The sequence below is a fragment of the Cibotium barometz genome, chromosome 37 (assembly GCF_041138505.1).
Source record: "Cibotium barometz isolate CiBa-2024 chromosome 37, ASM4113850v1, whole genome shotgun sequence".
Lineage (NCBI taxonomy): Eukaryota > Viridiplantae > Streptophyta > Polypodiopsida > Cyatheales > Cibotiaceae > Cibotium > Cibotium barometz.
This window is the reverse complement of record NC_141082.1, coordinates 7878672-7901040: the sequence shown is the minus strand read 5'-3', so window position 1 is coordinate 7901040 and position 22369 is coordinate 7878672. Positions and strand designations below refer to the sequence as shown.

General features: G+C 38.3%; 1 protein-coding gene across 1 annotated transcript; it reads right to left on the bottom strand.

Annotated features, from left to right (window-relative positions):
- Nucleotides 1-249: 249 nt before the first annotated feature.
- On the bottom strand, nucleotides 250-2637 carry LOC147616890 (putative pentatricopeptide repeat-containing protein At3g01580). The gene has a single exon (XM_086776285.1). It carries the CDS (start codon nucleotides 2635-2637, stop codon nucleotides 250-252), a length of 2388 nt encoding a protein of 795 aa, XP_086632411.1.
- Between the last annotated feature and the right edge of the window lie 19732 nt (nucleotides 2638-22369).

Below are 22369 nucleotides of genomic sequence, written 5' to 3'. Positions count from 1 at the left end.
TTTTGTCCTCCTTTGCATGATGGAACCTTCTGGGGAAGGGGCTGGCCATTGGCCACCAAGGAAGCCCCATCACATTAGTTACAAGTATATCAAATAATTGGTGTGCTTTTAACTTACTATAGTACTTCTCACCCACAATAAGTTGTGCACACAAAAGACACGTCCCTTTTTAAAGTCCTTGCTCATCTCATGTGGGAGCTCATATAGACTCTCTCTTTGTGGGTGCTTATGATCCCCTAAAATAAGCTACTATACTTTTGGTCCTTGGATTGTGCTGAATCCAGCACTAGAGTTTTTCATCTTAGCTGCACACTCGGCATCAGCATAGATGTTCGAAATAAGAACATATGCAGCAGCCTGCTTGGGCTGCATTCTCACTGCACGGTCAAATGCCCATTCCGCCAGCTCTACATTGCCATGTTTACGACAAGCACCTAGCAAGCACAACCAAATGTTCAGATCAGCCTGCAGCAACATCCTTTCAAGCATTGTCTCCACCATTGTAAAGTCCCCTACTCGGGCAAGGAGGTCCAGCATAATGCCATAATGCTGCAAGTTAGGAGTTATGTTATTAACTCTACTCATGGATTCAAAGTGCTCAAGACCTTCAGCAAGAAGGCCAGTATGCCTGCAAACTGAGAGAACTGAAGTGAATGTTAGTTCATCAGGCTTAATACCTGCCATCTTCAGTCTATCAAACATATGTAGGCTTGCCATAGAGTTTCCTCCTCCCGCATGACCAGCAATGCATGCAGTCCATGACACGATACCAGGCTCTGGAAGCCTATCAAACACAGCCTGTGCGTCATCCATGCTTGCACAATTTCCATATGCATTGATTAGTGTGGCTGCCACACAGGGAATCTGATCAATCCCAGCAGAAATAATGTCGAAATGAAGCTGTTTACACACCTCCAGACTTGCTGTTTCGCTGCAAGCTTGCAGAATGCAGATAAGTGAGACCTCATCCAGAGTCACACACTCCTTCTGCATGACGTTGTACAACAGAAAAGCCTTCTCTACTTGAGCCTGCTCAATATATGCTGAGAGCATCGCAGTCCATGACACAGCATCACGGTAAGCCATTGTACAGAACACATCTTCTGCCTCCCTGATGGCCCCGCACTTGCCATACATACTCAGGAGGGCAGTGCCAACACGGGCATCTGATGCAAAGGCCTTTGCATGCACATCTGCATGTAATGCCTGTCCAACTTCCATAATGATCAATATGCCTTCCACACCAAGAGTTTCTTCCTTTTCTGCAATGATGGCACATGCTTCAAGAGCGAGTGCAGCTGTCAGTTGGTTTGGACTCGTGCACTCTATGTGCATCTGTCTGTACAACTGAAGAGCCTTCTCTCCTTGGCCCTGTTCAACATATGCTGAGAGCATTGCCGTCCATGTCACAATGTCATGTTGGGACAATGCATGGAACACATACTGTGCTTCCTCAATGGCCCCACATTTTCCGTACATACACAGAAGGGCTGTACCAACAAGAGGGTCCAAAGCAAAATCCTTCATGCGGGCATCTGCATGAAATGCCTGTCCGATTTCTAGAGATATTACTTTGCTTGATTGTCCATCAAAAAGAAGAGCTTCTTCCTTCTCTGCAAGATTGCCACATGCCTGAAGGGCCATCACAAATGTTCGCTGATTTGGGTTCATGCCCTCCTCCTGCATCTGTCTGTACAACTTCAATGCCTTCTGTTCTTTCCCCTCCTCAACGTATGCTGACAGCATTGCATTCCAAGACACAAGGTTGCGCTGGGACAGTGCACTGAACACACCCTCTGCTTCCTTGAGCATTCCACATTTGCCATACATACTCACAAGGGTGTTGCCGACACAGACATGGGATGCTAAACCCTTGCCGCAGGCATCAGCATGTAATTTCTTGCCCTGTGCAAGGTCACATATGCTGCCACAAGCTTTGAAGAGGCTGACAAAGGTAAAATTGTCTGGCTCCACACCGTCCTGAAGCATGGAATAATATAATTTGAGAGCTTCATGCCCCTGGCCACAGTCTACATAGGCAGAGATGATAGCTGTCCAAGAAAAGACACTACGGCGAGGCAATGTGGCAGACACATGGCGTGCATCTTCAATGGCACCACATTTTGCCAGGGTCAGTACAAGGTAGTCACCCAGCAAGCCAGTCAGGTCAACCGTGTGTAGTATAAGATGGGCATGGACTCGCTTGGCATGGGTGAGAGTCTTTCTTTTGATGCATGCCTTGAGGAGGGAGAGGTAGGTGGTGGTGTGTGGGGGTGTGTACATGCGGGAAAGGACATCGAGGGCCCTGTCCAGCTGCTCTTGTTTGCACAGAGTTTGAAGAAGCTCATCATCAGAAGAGGCGTGGCCATTGCCCTGCTGCTGCTCATGTTGTAGGGGAGAAGACCCATTATCCTCACCATCATGGAGATGAGTAGGTTGCCGAGAAATATCCCTTTGCCGTTTGTTTTCCAGCCAGAAAGTCTCTTTATAGAGCTTGTGACGAAGGTCAAGGTGCCGAAGGCTTCTCCTGTGTTCCGCCCATTGTGACGATAGGTTCAAAAAGAAATCCTCCGCCTGGCTTCCTCTTTGGGTTGACGGTGCTAGGGGCGGTGATGGTGCTGCTGGAAAAACCGTCATTTCTCCTCCCCGCCTTCACTGCGGTCATTACCATTATGTCTTGCAAGCTGGGAGGTGCTTGATTCCACATATAAATAAATGAAAATGTGTGATAATGTAACGAATACCATCGAAATACCTCCTTTCCATTACTTAATTAGATGTGGGAACCTTAGATATGGAAAGATTAAAGTGGAAGGACCTTAGTTAAATGAGGGGTTAGTGCTTGTGGACACGATGTGTGTGGGGGGGCTTGTTGGGGAGTGCAGAGATTTTTTTTGGAGGATTCTAGGTGGTAGCAAATTCTTCTGAGGGGTATAGTGGGCTCTTTCTCTCTATTCGCATTCCATGTGCTCTCTCTTGTCTCCTTGGGTCTACTAGGATCTCTTTCTATGTCTTGGAGTATCTCTCTCTCTCTCTCTCTCTCTCCCCTTGGGTCTTCTATGGGTGTGAGCCACTAAAGCTAGTAGGAGCTAGGGTGAGGGGTGGAGGGAGGGGGGATGTGTGTGTTCGAGCCTTGTCTAAGGGCCATGGGAGAGGTCAGGTCTAGCAAGGGAGGGCAAGTCTGTTGTGTCTGAGGCCAAGTAGGACATGAGGTGTTGCATAGAGAGAGAGAGAGAGAGAGAGAGAGAGAGAGAGAGAGAGAGAGGCGTGAAGTAGAGACACAGAGAGGGAGGCTAAGACGAGCGAGGGAGAGAGGGAGGGTAAGTCCAAGTATGGTACCTTAGGTATTGATTAAGTACTCAAACCTCTTATATATATAAGGTTTGAATCTTATATATGTATAAGGTTTGAACCTTACACATTATCAAGCAGCATTATCAAGCTGGCACTAAATAGATACATTAGCCTAAATATGTACACTATCGAAGTTCTACGCTTATAAGTATAATTGTGAAGCAAACCACCAAGTTCATATAATCCACTGTCATAATCAATAATACCATGAGAATAAGAAGTGAAGTTCGGCTAGCAATCTCCACCTAGCCATGGATACAACAAAAGGCACCCTTGAGCGAGCCTTGAGCTAGAGACCACTCAACCTAAATTCCAAAGGCGTGCATTCAGCTAACAAATTAGATATAACAAAAATGACCCCTTGAGCTAGATACCATGCAACCTGCATTCCTACATTCCAAAGGCGTGCATGTCCCATACCTTGCATCCCCACTAACTATGCATAGGTTACAAATTGGATACAACAATAAGGTACCTATGAACTAGAGACCACATGCACCCACGGCCTCTATCCCAAAGGCATGCATGTCCCATACTATGCACCCCCACCTAACTATAAGGCATGCATGTCCTATATCATGCACCCTCAATCACCAAGATTATCACTAATGCGACTAGTGAGTGGGCTTTCCAAAAGCTAAGTCCTACCATGAGGACAAAGGTGGGTCACCACCTAACTATAGGTTGCAAACATAATGCAACAATAAGGCATGGTCCTACCATGGTTAGGTGGGTCACCACCTAACCATAGGCTATAAAGAGAATACACAACAAGAAGGCATCCTTGAGCTAGAAACCATGCAACCTTGGCCTAGTTTGCATCCAAAAGTTATGCATGTCCCATACCATGCATCCCCGTCTCACCAAGACTGTTACTAATGCGACTGGCCAATGGACTTTCTAGTAGTTGTGGGCTCTTGGAAGGCCTCTCTCCCAAGGTTTGAGGTAAAGAAACTCCCCTACAATTAGCCTTAACCCAATTCACACTATAATACAATTCATATATATAGTGTGAATTAGATTATTGGTTTATATACTAAATTCACACTATACATAAACTATCCGACCTCCATGCTAACTTCATTACAATAGGACATAACATTCTCTTTCTTGAGAAGAAGATTGGGAGACAAATTGGCTTTGAAGTGAATTACCATAAAAACGAGGATTCCCAAACCCCGAGCGAACCCAAAATTCCGAGCGAAACATTCCAAAATACACCAAAAAGGAGACATTTGGTTTTCTACCAATATTAAACTTCTTATAATTTCATTTCACAAAACACTAGAGTCCAAAATGATGAAGTCGTACAATGATTTTCATCCAACAGTGTCGCATATGAAGTAGATGCCACAACAAAAAATATTTCATCACAATATTACATTGTCTGCAAAGAAAATAGATGCAAATAACACAGATGGCGCAACAAAAGATATACATTAACAAAAGGCACACTCTACCTAGCATAACACCGGAGTTGCTAACTAAAGAAGAAGTAACCATACCACCATGCCTTTCGAGCAAAACTAATACATATGATTATGCCGCCACAACAAAATCTACTCGACAGCAATAGCGGAATCCCATATCAACTCTGTCATGCCTACACATTGCATCTTCTCCCACTCAGGGTTGGGTACAATTCAACCTTGGTGAGGGCTACCTGGTGCATGAATTCATGAGCAAGAGAATCCAACCCCAAAACTTGTAAGAACACATAGTAGAGATGTTTACAAGGCACATATGTCAAGCGTTTGCTATCCCTCCTCTGAAAGTCTTTGTAGGTACATCGTGGAAAGTTTGATACTATCACATAATAGTTCACACCCTTAGAAATGGATCCCTTTGTACTAACATAGAAAATATGGGACTCATTGCCTAGTACAATGGCCTCACGAATAACTTGTGCATACGTGGTTCTCCCATTCTCAATTCTGTCCTGAAATTCCTTTGTCAACTTTGATCTCCACTTGACAATTTTGCCATCTCTGTACTTTGGGCAAAAACCACTCGGAACTCTACTTCCACCTCCCACTACTTGGCCTATTTTAGGGGTCCCATCCCCCCTGTAGCACAAAACCATTACCTTACAACAATTGTACTTTATGAGGTAGCAAACATGTCCCCTCTTCAATTGGCCACACTCCTGGTGCCGGGCCTAGTGGTCCAACCACAATATCATGAACATCCCATGCATGCATATTCGAAGTGCTGCAGAACCAGATGTAACCTTCCACCACCCTACCAAGGTGTGAGCCTGATACAAGGTACTTTCTATGGCCCCAAAAGCATGGTGCAGCCACTCCTTGACCACCACCACCTACACCATCATTAATAAATCTCCCACATCTCTCACTTTGCCCTCCCAAATTGCCAAAACAAGTCATTTTTTTCCTTGCCTCAGTTCTTCAAATTGCCCACATTGTTTTCGCTAGCTTTATCTCGAGCTAGAAGGTCTCTTTTCCATGCCTCTCACATTCTTGTTTCGTCATTCCTTTGGACACTGTACTCTAGTCTATGACTATCATCTTCCAAGATCACACTAGGATTAGTGAAGATTGGTCTTTTCTTGTGAACACTACACTGGTTCCTTCAGACATTATTAATGTCACGTACTCTGGTCTATCACTATCATCTTCCAAGATCACACTAGGATCAGCAAAGATTGGTCTTTTCTTCGAACACTATGCTGATTAATATTTGCACTACTCATCTCTAGACTATTGATGCCCATCTCCTGCATCGATGAATGTGTCATGTCCACTAATCTCCTACCAGATGAACTTCCAACATTTTGATTGAAAAATCTCTCCACCAAATCATGAATGCTCAACCTAGTTGATGTTCACATCCCTTTAAGGTATGCATTATACTTAACACTCTACAACATAGCCAATGCCACCCGTAGCTTCATACAATGAGATATGAGACTTGTACCCCACAAAAGCTTGCATGCTTGCATGTTTAGTTTCGGCGAGGTTTGTGGTCGGCACAAAAACACCAGAAGCATCTTGAGTCATGAACCAAGCACCCCAATGAGATGCCCTTACATCCCACCAAGCCAACCAAGTCTCCAAGGTCAGAATCTCTCCCTGTACTGCATGATCCGATAGCCAAAATTTTCTAATTTCATTTTGGCATATCTCTGTCGCATTCTCTGATGGTGCATTTTTCCATTTATGACACAACACTTTATGATCCTCTTGGTATGACAATCGTATACACTTGTTTGCATGAGGCACCATGCTTTGTTCCTAATGGAAAACACGAGATCTCTCCTTCTCAGGCACTTTTTTGTTTGCCCCCCCATAGTGCACACAGCAATTCAGTTTGCATTAGCCTCATCCGCTCTATGAAGCCCCTAAATTCTGGTTTATCATAGCCTTGTTTCATTACAACGTCATTCAGCATCTTCCAAAATTCAATCTGGGCATGTCTATCCTCCACTCTGAACTCGCCAGGTGGCTGTTGTTAGAAGTTCATGGACATATGGGTCGTAAACATGTGCAGACATTGTTGGCCAACCCGAGACCCTATGAAAATGATAAAAGTGAATCCACTTATCTTGGAGATTCCCACCAGGCTGCATGTGGTTGACCAAATCTAATCCACTGCCTAGACCCTTTGTTGATATTTTGAACACATGGGGTTGGTGATTTTCACCCAATTGACCAAGGAATAAAACATTGTGAATGTACGGGTGTCTGCATTTGCTCTTGATGTCAAGAACAGCCTCCAGACCTTTTGTTGTTATGCTCTTTGATCTCTTAGCATATTCCAAGCTTCTTTCAATCCTCTGCTTATTTGAGAGTGGGGTAACAGTGTCGAGCATTTCAGCAAATTCACCGTTCCCTATCTCTAAGGTCAGTGTATTGCCCAGACCATTAACTTATCCATAATCACCTCCTGAGCCACACATGTTTCCAATTGCTTTACAATGGTGAAAGGGTTTTGACAAGCACGGCTATGTAGTATGTCCCCAATCGCGCGCTCGTTGGATCAAGATTAACCTTCCTCATAAGAATGTTTATGAAATCCGAGGTGTATCACACATTCGCTAATATATTCATGATCTGAGGTGTATCACACATCTGCTAATACATTCATAATCACTTGGAATGCAGTAATATATCACTGGAGCACATGTGGAAACACACTCCAACATTTGACCACAATGTGCACTTGCAATGTTCCCAAATTCGACAGTTATCAATCCTACTGGGTAACTTCGACGCAAATTGCCTTTCCATTGTGTCTCATTATGAAACCACAACCTAGAGTACTAAGGGCAGTCAATATTAACACAACGCAAATGACTAGAGCGTCTACTAAATTGCACAACACCAACAAAACAATCACTACTACAAGTAACATACTCTGACCACATACAAGAAAATAAGAAGGAAAAAGCCATATTGTGAGTACAGAAAAGTATTCAGGCATGATTGGGGATCAAGTTCTTCGATTTCAATGTGGAGCATTACCCAACAAAAACAATCAATGGTACTTAACGCCTAGAGGTCATTAATGGAGGTGTAAATGCTATCATTAATTTAAATTTTTTAAGCTCTATCTCTCAAAATCTTTCTCTCTTTTCACTCTAACTGGCTCAAGTGCCAGTGACCTTCTACAAGCATTTTGTCAGGATCCAAAAGTACAAAAAATGGTCAACATTTCTATCGGAGGGAAAATAATAATTTTTGTCCCACACCTTGGTTTGAAAACATGAATGCAACTTTGTTTGAAACCCTAGCATAATCTTTGAAGCCCTCTTTCACTCTGAGAATTGAAGGTGTCCCTTCATGATTCAACCCACCAAGCAAGTTTGTTGTAGCTGCACCAAGCGCGACTACATTGTTGTCATCCACCGCCGGCCCACCTTCGCCACCATGACAGGACTCTCGCCAGGTAGGGTCGACTCTCTCTCTTTATCTCTATCGTACACACACAAGAAGTGAGGTGAAGAGAGGTGGTCACGTCAATGTAGAGGGGTTCGACCCGCAGGGAGGCATGAGGCAAATAGCTAGCTATAAGGCGGTTAACTAACAAATTTTCAAAAAACAATTTGCTTGCAGTAGGTCGTGCCGGCATGGCCTGCTGCTGCTGCAGGTGATTTGTTAAAAAAAATTGTGAGTTTTTGATAGTGATTTGAGGGTTTTCAAATGATTGTGATTTGTATGGTAATTGGTGGTCTCTATATGGCGGCGAGGTGCTCAAGATGACGTGTAGGGGGGTTCGACCCGCAAGGAGGCATGAGGCAAATAGCTATAAGGCAGTTAACTAACAAATTTAAAAAAAATGTCTGCAACAACAGGCCGTGCTGGCACGGCCTACTGTAGGCAATTTCGTGGCCTACTATAGGCATTTTTTTTTTGAAAATTTGTGAGTTTTTGATAGTGATTTGTGGGTTTTCAATTGATTGTTATTTGTGTGGTGATTGGCGGCCAATATGGAGGCGAGGTCAGGAGAGGTGGTCAAGGCAACGTGTAGGGGGGTTTCGACCTGCATGGAGGCATGAGGCATTTTTAAAAAAAAACTGCCAATAGGCCAGTGTGGCCTGCTGATGCTGCAGGTAATTTTTTAAAAAATTTGTGAGTTTATCACCTCATAGCATGTGATATAAATACTAATTTGTTTGATGGTGAATAGTGATTTAATAGTCATCAATGTATGTGATATTTGTTTGCAGCCTGTATGTGATAGAGAAGAAGAGAGATGATTACAAAATTTAGGGATTTCTCTCTCTCTCTCTCTCTCTCTCTCTCTCTCTCTCTCTCTCTCTCCAAACTTAAAAAAAACTCCCTGTGCAACAAGTCGCATCGGCACGGCTTGCTGCAGGGGAGTTTTTTAAAAATTTTGTTGTGTGTGTGTGTGTGTGTGTGTGTGTGTGTGTGAGAGAGAGAGAGAGAGAGAGAGAGAGAGAGAGAGAGATCCCTAAATTATGCTCTCTGTCATGTGTCCCTTATGAATCAAAACAATATGTACCCAAAGTGTAAGATTCCTCCCCCAGCCCCTCATAATGTCCAAATTCTCCCCCTGTAGTCAAATCCCTCTTCAAAAATATAAAAGATGTTTTTACCTGTTTTGGCCTAGAGAGAGAAAATATTCTAGAGAGAGGTTATTCAGATTTTGGATATTTTTGGATGAAAAAATATCTCTTCATATTTAAATAAGTTCCCTCGAAACAGAAGTTCAAAAAGATTTTCAAAAGGTGCATTCGAAATAAATTATAATCTGTTTAAAAGGCCTTATCCTGGGGGTCCAGTTTTTTAAGAAAATTTTAAATTAAGGTTTTGAGGGACCAATAAGATTCATCCAAATGTAGGGAGGAGATAAATTGAAGAATAAAAGAAAAATCCTCCAAAAATGAGTAAATACTCACATAAGATGAAGAGTTGACTAAGGACAAGGATATTAGTTAAAAAAGAAGAGATATTTAGTGAAATGATGCATTTTTGACACCTCAGTATGGGGGAATTCCCCTCATGAAGGAGGCGCCTATTTCACATGTGTGGGAGAGTTTTAAACTCCCAAATAATGAGATATTTTTATCTCTCCTCTCTCTTGTTTCAACTAGATCTAAAAAGTGAGCTAAACTGACCTAAAAATGGTCAAAAATTAACCAAACTGATCTGGAAAATTCTAGAATCAGTTTGCTTGGTTAGAGGCTCACTTTTTCCTATAAATAGAAGCCTTCCCCTTTGTTGAAGCTTAATAGTGTTTTTTGCACTGTTACTCTACTTCTCCCACGAGCCAAAAACTGTGAATTTACTCATAATTCATTAGTTTTTGACCTTTCCCTCTTCTAAAGATTGGTGGCCACTCTTGTTTCAAACAAGAGTAGATCCCTCAAACCATCAAGCCAAAGGAAAACTCTCAAATTCTCCTTGTAAGTTGGAGATTCTTCTCTTTTCTATTTCATTTTATGATTTTTGTCTTCTTTAAAGTAAATAATGATGTTATGCCTCATTGAAAAGGCATTCCCCTCTCTTCTTTAGTAAATCCAACCCTTCTTTATCCTAGATGATTGATTAATGGATAGAATCAAGTTTTTCATAATGTTTTTCTTAAATAAGTAGAAAATGTTTACATTAGAATGATTTAAATACTCTTGGTGAAATTCTAGTTGATTTTAGAGAGTTAAAAATTGAAAAATGGTCAGCCATACAAAGGAGGTTATGGCAAAATTTTCTAAAAATTATGTAAAATGTTTTACTTTTTTTAATTCAAAAAGAGTAATTCCCATCGTATGTGTATTCTTAAAGTGTTATTTTTCATCCTAGGTATAGAAAAATGCATACTAAAAATATTTTATTAAAAAGGTTACTTTCTTTAGAATTAAATTCTATGCATAGAAGGAAGCATATTGAAATTGTTATTTTGATTATAAAAGTGTTATTTTCATCATAAATAATTTTTATGCATGAATGGATGCATAAAAGAAATTCTTTTATATTAAAAGAGTGATTTTCATCATAAATGATTTGTATGCATAAACATATGCATAAGAGATTTTTTAATATTAAAAGTGTGATTTTCATCATAAATGATTTTTATGCATAAATGGATGTATAAAAGAAATTCTTTTATATTAAAAGAGTGATTTTCATCATAAATGATTTGTATGCATAAACATATGCATAAAAGATTTTTATATATTAAAAGTGTGGTTTTTATCATAAATGGATTTTATGCATAAATTAGATGCATAAAAGAAATTATTTTATTATAAAAGTGTGACTTTCATTAGAATTGAATTTATGCATAAATAGATGCATAAAAGAAAGTTTTTATTTTAAAAGAGTTATTTTTCATTGGATTTAGTTTTTATGCATGGGAAGATGCATAAGAGAAATTCTTTTATTCTAAAAGTGTAATTCCTACTAAATTGGATTTATGCATGGAAAGATGCATAAAGAATTTATTTTAATCCAAAAGTGTTATTCTCATCAATTTTGATTTTATGCATAGAAAGATGCATAAAGAAATCTATTTTTATTTCAAAAGAGTTATTTTCATCAATTTTGATTTTATGCATAGAAAGATACATAAAGAAATCTATTTTTATTTCAAAAGAGTTATTCTCATCAATTTTGATTTTATGCATAGAATGATGCATAAAGAAATCTATTTTTATTTCAAAAGAGTTATTCTCATTAATTTTGATTTTTTGCATAGAAAGATGCATAAAGAAATCTATTTTTATTTCAAAAGAGTTATTTTCGTCAATTTTGATTTTATGCATAGGAAGATGCATAAAAGATTGATTTTTAATTCAAAAGTGTCATTCTCATTTAAATTGAATTTATGCATAGGTAGATGCATAAAAGATTGATTTTTATTTCGAAAGTGTTATTCTCCTTAAAATAAAATTTATGCATAAATAGATGCGTAAAGAAATCTTACATAAAAAATAAGAATTCTCTTGCATTCTATAAATAGATATGATGATGTGAAATGAATCAGATAGATGAGAATGAGCGAAGAATGGATGTAGATGTATGTATGTGAAAGAATGGATGTAGATGTATGTATGTGAAAGAATGGATGTAGATGTATGCATGTGAAGGATAGATGTGAATGCATGCAAAGAATGGATGTGGACGTATGTGAAAGGAAAGATGTATGTGTATGTGATAAGTATGGATGTGGATGTATGTGGAAGAATATATGTGGATGTGAATGTGATGGATACGAACGAGAATAGAGGCGATGAGATGTGATGTAAATTGGATAGATATGAATAATAAGGGATGTGAATGATGTGGATTGATGGATGAATGGATGATGTGGTTTGATGTGTGAATGATGTAGATTAATGTGGATGGATGTATGGATGATGTGGTTTGATGTGTGAAGGATGTGGATTGATGTAGATAGATGTATGGATGATGTCGTTTGATGTGTGAATGATGTGGGTTGATGTAGATGGATGAATGGATGATGTGGATGTGGATGTGGATGTATGAATGTGGATGTGAAAATGGATGTGTGGATGTATGAATATAGATGTGGATGTGGATGGATGATGTGGATGTGGATGTGGATGTGGATGTATGAATGTGAATGTGGATGTACAAATGTGAATGGGATGTGGATGTATGAATGTGGATGTGGATATGGATGTGAAAATGGATGTATGGATGTGGATGTGAAAATGGATGTGTGGATGTGGATGTGGATGTATGGATGTGGATATGGATATGTATGTATGAATGAATGCAGATGTGGAAGTGGATGTATGGATGTGGATGTACGAATGTGGATGTGTACGTGGAATAATGAATGCGAATGTGTATGTGAAATGATGTGACATCGATATGAGTGAATGGATGAGATGTGATGACATGTGAATTGGGATGTGAATAAATGATATGTGATCTGAATGAATCTGATGTGATGAGATGGAAAATGATGTGATGAGATAGAAAATGATGTGATTGGAGGAGAATGAGTACACATGAATGGAATGTGGAATAAGTAATGTGGACTGATGAGGGATAATGTGGAAAGACGAGAGTTCATTATAGAAATTGTATTTTTGACCTGTTTGTAAATGACTGTTTCATGTCAAGAATTCTAGGGAAGCATTTTGACCGTCTTGTGATTAAGGTCGTGGAGACCTAACTGATAAAGTTGCAACAGCTGACGGAGAGTCAACGGAGGACGTCTCGCGTAGCATGGTCAGCCGAGGTCTTGACTAGCCTCGGTTCGATTTAAATGGTGAGCTTCCCGTACAGTGTATTAGGGACCAAGGAAGCGGCCTATGAGTGAAGCGCCTGGTCACTGCAAAGGATCCTAGAGGGTGCTGACCATACGGTGCTCGGGCTCTGGGTCGCCGAAGATACCCACACGTGCGTCGTGGAAGATATTGGAACAAGGAGTAAGAGTTGTTTTCTGAAACCGGGCATGGATCTGGTTGATTGATCTTGCTGGTCCTCAACGAATGAGTCCATGGCTCTTTTATATGGATCTGTTGGTTGATCTTGCTGATCTTCAACGAAGATTCCATCTTGATTTTTATAAGTGATTATATTACCGGGTACTATAAGCTAGGAACTATTGAAAAGGCCCCTGAGTGGACAGGTGGTGAGCATTGTGGTTGCGAATGATGCCATAGATACTCCGACGAAGGAATGATTGGAAATTAAGATTCAACCGGATATTTTGGAGGACTGTGATCAGTGATACTATGGTTTCATTAAATGATTGTTTTAAAGATGGCTGAATCTGTGAAAAAGGCAATTTCATATTGGGTGTGTAAGTGGCATGACTAATGTTAAATTTGCATGAATATCCGGCTAGGGGGCCTGGGAACTCTTTTCCTTGGTACTCGGGACAAAACCTAACCAAATTCCTAATTGGATCCCATCACTACAGCTGTTGGGCGCGGTTGGATAACCCATGGGACTAGATGGGATTAGGCTGGACTGATGGATTCGTAAATCGAGACTCAATTTCTGTTTAGTTCGATAGATGAAGTAAATCCTGGTCAAGAATTATTCTATGGAAAAGAATCAACAACTGTGTCTCTCAATGAGAAAAAAAGCGTTGGTCTCTATGATCCAAGTACAATCCTTTCCCTGATATGACTAAGGAACTTACAGGTTTGGTTAGATCAGTTCAGTTAGTTAAGGCTTTTGACTACGTTAGAGAAAAGTTATCCTGGAGGAATCGCCCGTGATTTTCGGATAAGGAAAGTTTTTTCGGGTTCGGTTCTTTGGAAGAATTGATGGATTAGTCTCTTGTCCAGATATCCGTGGGGCGAGGCCCCGAGTGTGGGATCCTGCCCCGCGCAAGAAGTGTTACTTCCGTTGCTAGCATCCTTGTTTTTGTTGCGCGGTGGGGACAGGGATCTTACAGCTGGTATCAGAGCAATTCGACTAATGAGGATCAACCAAAAAGCCAAAAATGTCAAAAATTTATGAAGTAGCAATATAAGATCAAAATTGTGTGATGATATTCATACAAATTGTTAATTGAAGTGAAATTCATAAATTAGTAATTGGGTCTTTAGATGGAAGTACCACAATTGCATGGAATCCGTGACTTGCTTGAGGCCTAGACATGATGGTCTTTACCTTATAGTTCCAAGGACCGTGACTACCCGTATATACCGAGGGTATAACTGTAGCTCTTTACTGGCAGTATATACGAGTAAATCTAAGACTTAATTTATCCTAGATGAATGATTAATGGATAGAATCAAGTTTTTCATAATGTTTTTCTTAAATAAGTAGAAAATGTTTACATTAGAATGATTTAAATACTCTTGGTGAAATTCTAGCTGATTTTAGAGAGTTAAAAATTGAAAAATGGTCAGCCATGCAAAGGAGGTTATGACAAAATTTTCTAAAAATTATGTAAAATAAGTTTTACTTTTTTTAATTCAAAAAGAGTAATTTCCATCGTATATTTATGCTTAAAGTGTTATTTTTCATCCTAGGTATAGAAAAATGCATACTAAAAATATTTTATTAAAAAAGTGTTACTTTCTTTAATTAAATTCTTTGCATAAAAGGAAGCATATTGAAATTGTTATTTTGATTATAAAAAAGTTATTTTCATCATAAATGATTTTTATGCATAAATGGATGCATAAAAGAAATTCTTTTAATTAAATTCTATGCATAGAAGGAAGCATATTGAAATTGTTATTTTGATTATAAAAAAGTTATTTTCATCATAAATGATTTTTATGCATAAATGGATGCATAAAAGAAATTCTTTTATATTAAAAGAGTGATTTTCATCATAAATGATTTGTATGCATAAACATATACATAAAAGATATTTTTATATTAAAAGTATGATTTTTATCATAAATGATTTTTATGCATAAATGGATGCATAAAAGAAATTCTTTTATATTAAAAGAGTGATTTTCATCACAAATGATTTGTATGCATAAACATATGCATCAAAGATTTTTATATATTAAAAGTGTGATTTTCATAAATGGATTTTATGCATAAATTAGATGCATAAAAGAAATCGTTTTATTATAAAAGTGTGACTTTCATCAGAATTGAATTTATGCATAAATAGATGCATAAAAGAAAGTTTTTATTTTAAAAGAGTTATTTTTCATTGGATTTGGTTTTTATGCATGGGAAGATGCATAAAGAAATTCTTTTATTCTAAAAGTGTAATTCCTACTAAATTGGATTTATGCGTGGAAAGATGCATAAAGAATTTATTTTAATCCAAAAGTGTTATTCTCATCAATTTTGATTTTATGCATAGAAAGATGCATAAAGAAATCTATTTTCAAAGAGTTATTTTCATCAATTTTGATTTTATGCATAGAAAGATGCATAAAGAAATCTATTTTTTTTTTCAAAAGAGTTATTCTCATCAATTTTGATTTTTTGCATAAAATGATGCATAAAGAAATCTATTTTTATTTCAAAAGAGTTATTCTCATCAATTTTGATTTTATGCATAGAAAGGTGCATAAAGAAATCTATTTTTATTTCAAAAGAGTTATTCTCATCAATTTTGATTTTATGCATAGGAAGATGCATAAAAGATTGATTTTTAATTCAAAAGTGTCATCCTCATTTAAATTGAATTTATGCATAGGTAGATGCATAAAAGATTGATTTTTATTTCGAAAGTGTTATTCTCCTTAAAATGGAATTTATGCATAAATAGATGCGTAAAGAAATCTTACATCAAAAATAAGAATTCTCTTGCATTCTATAAATAGATATGATGATGTGAAATGAATCAGATAGATGAGAATGAACGAAGAATGGATGTAGATGTATGTATGTGAAAGAATGGATGTAGATGTGTGTATGTGAAAGAATGGATGTAGATATATGTATGTGAAAGAATGGATGTAGATGTATGCATGTGAAGGATGGATGTGAATGCATGTGAAGAATGGATGTGGATGCATGTGAAGAATGGATGTGGATGTATGTGAAGGATGTATGTGAAAGAAAAGATGTATGCGTATGTGATAAGTATGGATGTGGATGTATGTGGAAGAATATATGTGGATGTGAATGTGATGGATACGAACGAGAATAGAGGCGATGAGATGTGATGTAAATTGGATAGATATGAATAATAAGGGATGTGAATGATGTGGATTGATGTAGATGGATGAATGGATGATGTGGTTTGATGTGTGAATGATGTAGATTATGTGGATGGATGTATGGATGATGTGGTTTGATGTGTGAATGATGTGGATTGATGTAGATGGATGTATGGATGATGTGGTTTGATTTGTGAATGATCTGGGTTGATGTAGATGGATGAATGGATGATGTGGATGTATGAATGTGGATGTGGATGTGGATGTGGATGTATGAATGTGAATGTGGATGTGGATGTATGAATGTGGATGTGGATGTGAATGTGGATGTGGATGTATGAATGTGGATATAGAAATGGATGTGTGGATGTATGAATATAGATGTGGATGTGGATGGATGATGTGGATGTGGATGTATGAATGTGAATGTGGATGTGGATGTATGAATGTGGATGTGGATGTATGGATGTGGATATGGATATGTATGTATGAATGAGGATGTGGAAGTGGATGTATGGATGTGGATGTACGGATGTGGATGTATGGATGTGGATGTGTATGTGGAATAATGAATGCGAATGTGTATGTGAAATGATGTGACGTCGATATGAGTGAATGGATGAGATGTGATGACATGTGAATTGGGATGTGAATAAATGATATGTGATGTGAATGAATGTGATGTGATGAGATGGAAAATGATGTGATTGGAGGAGAATGAGTACACATATGAATGGAATGTGGAATAAGTAATGTGGACTGATGATGAGGGACAATGTGGAAAGACGAGAGTTCATTATAGAAATTGTATTTGTGACCTGTTTGTAAATGATTGTTTTATGTCAAGAATGCTGGGGAAGCATTTTGACCGTCTTGTGATTAAGGTCGTGGAGACCTAACTGACAAAGTTGCAATAGCTGACGGAGAGTCAACGGAGGACGCCTCACGTAGCATGGTCAATCGAGGTCTTGACCAGCCTCGGTTCGATTTAAATGGTGAGCTTCCCAGTACGGTGGATGAGGGACCAAGGAAGCGGCCTATAGGGGAAGCGCTAGGTCACCTGCGAAGGATCCTAGAGGGTGCTGACCATACGGTGCTCGGGTTTTGGGTCGCCGAAGATACCCACACATGCGTCGTGGAAGATATTGGAACAAGGAGTAAGAGTTGTTTTCTGAAACCGGGCATGGATCTGGTTGATTGACCTTGCTGGTCCTCATCAAAACGGATGAGTCCATGGCTCTTTTATATGGATCCGTTGGTTGATCTTGCTGATCTTCAACGGAGATTCCATCTTGATTTTTATAAGTGATTATATTGCGGGGTACTATGAGCTGGGAACTATTGAAAAGGCCCCTGAGTGGACAGGTGGTGAGCGTTCTAGTTGCCTGATGCCATAGATACTCCGATGAAGGAATGATTGGAAATTAAGATTCAACCGGATATTTCGGAGGACTCTGATCAGTGATACTATGGTTTCATTAAATGATTGTTTTAAAGATGGCTGAATCTGTGAAAAAGGTAATTTTATATTGGGTGTGTAAGTGGCATGACTAATGTTAAATTTACATGAATATCCGGCTAGGGGGCCTAGGAACTCTTTTCCCAGGTACCCGGGACAAAACCTAACCAAATTCCTAATTGGATCCCATCACTACAGTGGTTGTGGGCGGTTGGCTAACCCATGGGTCTGGATTGGGTTAGGCTGGACTGATGGATCCATAAATCGAGACTCAATTTCTGTTTAGTTTGATAGATGAAGTAAATCCCGGTCAAAAATTGTTCTATGGAAGAGAATCAACGGCTGTGCCTCTCAATGAGAAAAAAAGCGTTGGTCTCTATGATCCAAATACAATCCTTTCCCTGATCTGACTAAGGAACTTACGGGTTTGGTCAGATCAGTTCAGTTAGTTAAGGCTTTTGACTATGTTAGAGAAAAGTTATCTTGGAGGAATCGCCCGTGCTTTTCGAATAAGGGAAGTTTTTCCGGGCTCGGTTTTTTGGAAGAACCAATGGATTAGTCTCCTGTCCAGATATCCGTGGGCGAGGCCCCGAGTGTGGGATCCTGCCCCGCGCAAGAAGTGTTACTTCCGTTGCTAGCATCCTTGTTTTCGTTGCGTGGTGGGGACAGGGATCTTACAGCTGGTATCAGAGCAATTTGACTAATGAGGATCAACCAAAAAGCCAAAAATGTCAAAAATTTATGAAGTAGCAATATAAGATCAGAATTGTGTGATGAAATTCATACAAATTGTTATTTGAACTGAAATTCATAAATTAGTAATTGGGTCTTCAGATAGAAGTACCACAATTGCATGGACCTTGCTTGACGCCTAGACATGATGGTCTTTACCTTATAGTTCCAAGGACCGTGACTACCCGTATATATCGAGGGTATAACTGCAGCTCTTTACTGGCAGTATATATGAGTAAATCTAAGACTTGAAATTATAAGCATTAATGCTATCCAGATGATGAATTCGAATGTGGTTGATATGATTTTTAAATTCTGGTTGTGAATTGATGAGTTGATTTGGATTTTGATTGAAAAATAATGATTCCTGAAATTTAGTTTAAATGTAATAAGCTAAGCAAAACCACAATGAGGATGAATGGGACGAGTCCCTGTGATGATGTTCATAACTGGAATGACGTTAATGACTTCAGCAAATCACTATGAGATTAGTGGATTGTGCTGGTGGCAGATTACTACTGTTAACTTTTGATCAGTGGATCAAGTTAAGGGATGATAAATTAAAAATCTAAAAAATTGAAATCCCCATGGAGGACTGTTCAGAAGAGCTCGACCTGGATGTTTGTAAAACTCTTCATAGTTCGCAGCCTAGTCCCTTCAAGGGTGAAGGGGAACAGTTAGGTGAAGTTGTAGAAAAGTGGATTGAGGCCATGGAGGAATACTTGATGTAACTGGCTACAATGAGAGAAGCAAGATGGCTCTTGCCAGGTTAAAGATTGTGGAAACGGCCAGGGTTGCATGGAGGAATCATTGCGAGACAAACCGTCTCGACCGAAATACCCAAACCTGGACTGATCTCAAAATTTACCTAAGGACGAGATTCTGTCCTCCCGGCTTTTTAGAAACAAAGATGAACGAATTCTTAGAGTTAACCGAGGGGAGTAGAACTGTTGAAGCATATCACCAAGCATTCACCCTCCTCCTCAGATACTTGCCTCCGCTGGTGGATGAAGAACAGCTGATGGCCAGGTTCATTCGGGGACTGAACGAACCTTTGAATATCCTCGTGAAGAATGCCAAGCCAGTTTCCATGGCCAAAGCAGTTCGGATGGCGAAGGATTTTGCCAAAGCCTTTGATGTCAAAGTCCCGCCAAAGCCAACACCATCACCTTTCAAAAGGTTTTTATTCCCAAAAGGTGATTCCAACCTTCCTCCGCCTAAGAGATATCAGGGTCAAACCCAGGATATGGGAATTCCAGAATGGAAAAAATGTCCTTTTCCCGAAACTCAATCCCTTGGATTTTAACTTCAGAAGTTCCACCCTTGAACAAGAGAGTGAAATGCTATAACTGTCAAGGATTTGGACATCGCAGTATGGATTGCCCAACTCCTTTTGGATCAAGGTTTTCAGGGCAAGGAAATCAGGGATCAAGATTCAAAAATTCAGCCCCTTCCTTCCAGAGTAATCAGGGTTCTATCTGCCAAACTCAGGGAAATCCCAGAGGTAGACCCTTTATCTAACCTGCACTTTCAATCCAAAGTAATGCAAGACCTCCACCTCGGAATAGGGGAAGCCAAAGAGAGTTGTTCCCAAATCGGCCGTACACTTCCAAGGCAATAACGCTGGAAGTGATTGAAGAAGTGATTGAAGAGAGTTGTTCCCAAATCGACCGTACACTTCCAAGGCAGTAACGCTGGAAGTGATTGAAGAAGAAGAATGAGATGAAAGAGATCATACTCCACCTGCGAGATGAGGACATCTCGCGTTTTTTAAGTGGGGTAGAATGTAAGATTCCTCTCCCAGCCCCTTATAATGTCCAAATTCTCCCCCTGTAGTCAAATCCCTCTTCAGAAATATAAAAGATGTTGTTTCTACTTGTTTTAGCCTAGAGAGAGAAAATATTCTAGAGAGAGGTTATTCAGATTTTAGATATTTTTGGATGGAAAAATATCGCTTCATATTTAAATAAGTTCCCCCAAAACAGAAGTTCAAAAAGATTTTCAGAAGGTGCATTCGAAATAAATTATAATCTGTTCAAAAGGCCTTATCGTCGTGGGGGTCCAGTTTTTTAAGAAAATTAAAGTTTTGAGGGACCAATAAGATTCATCCAAATGTAGGGAGGAGATAAATGGAAGAATAAAAGGAAAATCCCCCAAAAATGAGTTAATACTCACATAAGATGAAGAGTTGACTGAGGACAAGGATATTAGTTAAAAAAAGAAGAGATATTTAGTGAAATGATGCATTTTTGACACCTCGGTATGGGGGAATTCCCCTCATGAAGGAGGCGCCTATTTTACATGTGTAGGAGAGTTCTGAACTCCCAAATAATGAGATATTTTTATCTCTCCTCTCTCATGTTTCAACTAGATCCAAAAAGTGAGCTAAACTGACCTAAAAATTGTCAAAAATTGACCAAACTGATCTGAAAAATTCTAGAATCAGTTTGCTTGGTTAGAGGCTCACTTTTTGCTATAAATAGAAGCATTCCCCTTTGTTGAAGCTTAATAGTATTTTTGCACTATTACTCTACTTCTCCCACGAGCCAAAAACTGTGAATTTACTCATAATTCATTAGTTTTTGACCTTTCCCTCTTCTAAAGATTGGTGGCCACTCTTGTTTCAAACAAGAGTAGATCCCTCAAACCATCAAGCCAAAGGAAAACTCTCAAATTCTCCTTGTAAGTTGGAGATTCTTCTCTTTTCTATTTCATTTTATGGTTTTTATGATTTTTGTCTTCTTTAAAGTAAATAATGATGTTATGCCTCATTGAAAAGGCATTCCCCTCTCTTCTTTAGTAAATCCAACGGGCCTTCTTTATCCTAGATGAATGATTAATGGATAGAATCAAGTTTTTCTTAAATAAGTAGAAAATGTTTACATTAGAATGATTTAAATACTCTTGGTGAAATTCTAGTTGATTTTAGAGAGTTAAAAATTAAAAAATGGTCAGCCATACAAAGGAGGTTATGACAAAATTTTTTAAAAATTAAGTAAAATAAGTTTTACTTTTTTTAATTCAAAAAGAGTAATTCCCATCGTATATGTATTCTTAAAGTGTTATTTTTCATCCTAGGTATAGAAAAATGCATACTAAAATTATTTTATTAAAAAAGTGTTACTTTCTTTAGAATTAAATTCTATGCATAGAAGGAAGCATATTGAAATTGTTATTTTGATTATAAAAGTGTTATTTTCATCATAAATGATTTTTATGCATAAATGGATGCATAAAAGAAATTCTTTTATATTAAAAGAGTGATTTTCATCATAAATGATTTGTATACATAAACATATGCATAAAAGATTTTTTTATATTAAAAGTGTGATTTTCATCATAAATGATTTTTATGCATAAAATAAATTCTTTTATATTAAAAGAGTGATTTTCATCATAAATGATTTGTATACATAAACATATGCTATTTTTATTTCAAAAGAGTTATTCTCATCAATTTTGATTTTATGCATAGGAAAATGCATAAAAGATTGATTTTTAATTCAAAAGTGTCATTCTCATTTAAATTGAATTTATGCATATGTAGATGCATAAAAGATTGATTTTTATTTCGAAAGTGTTATTCTCCTTAAAATGGAATTTATGCATAAATAGATGCGTAAAGAAATCTTACATCAAAAATAAGAATTCTCTTGCATTCTATAAATAGATATGATGATGTGAAATGAATCAGATAGATGAGAATGAATGAAGAATGGATGTAGATGTATGTATGTGAAAGAATGGATGTAGATGTATGCATGTGAAGGATG

What these genes read in the sequence shown, in the direction of transcription:
- LOC147616890 (XM_086776285.1), bottom strand. Translation starts at nt 2,637, where the DNA reads ATGACGGTTTTTCCAGCAGCACCATCACCGCCCCTAGCACCGTCAACC.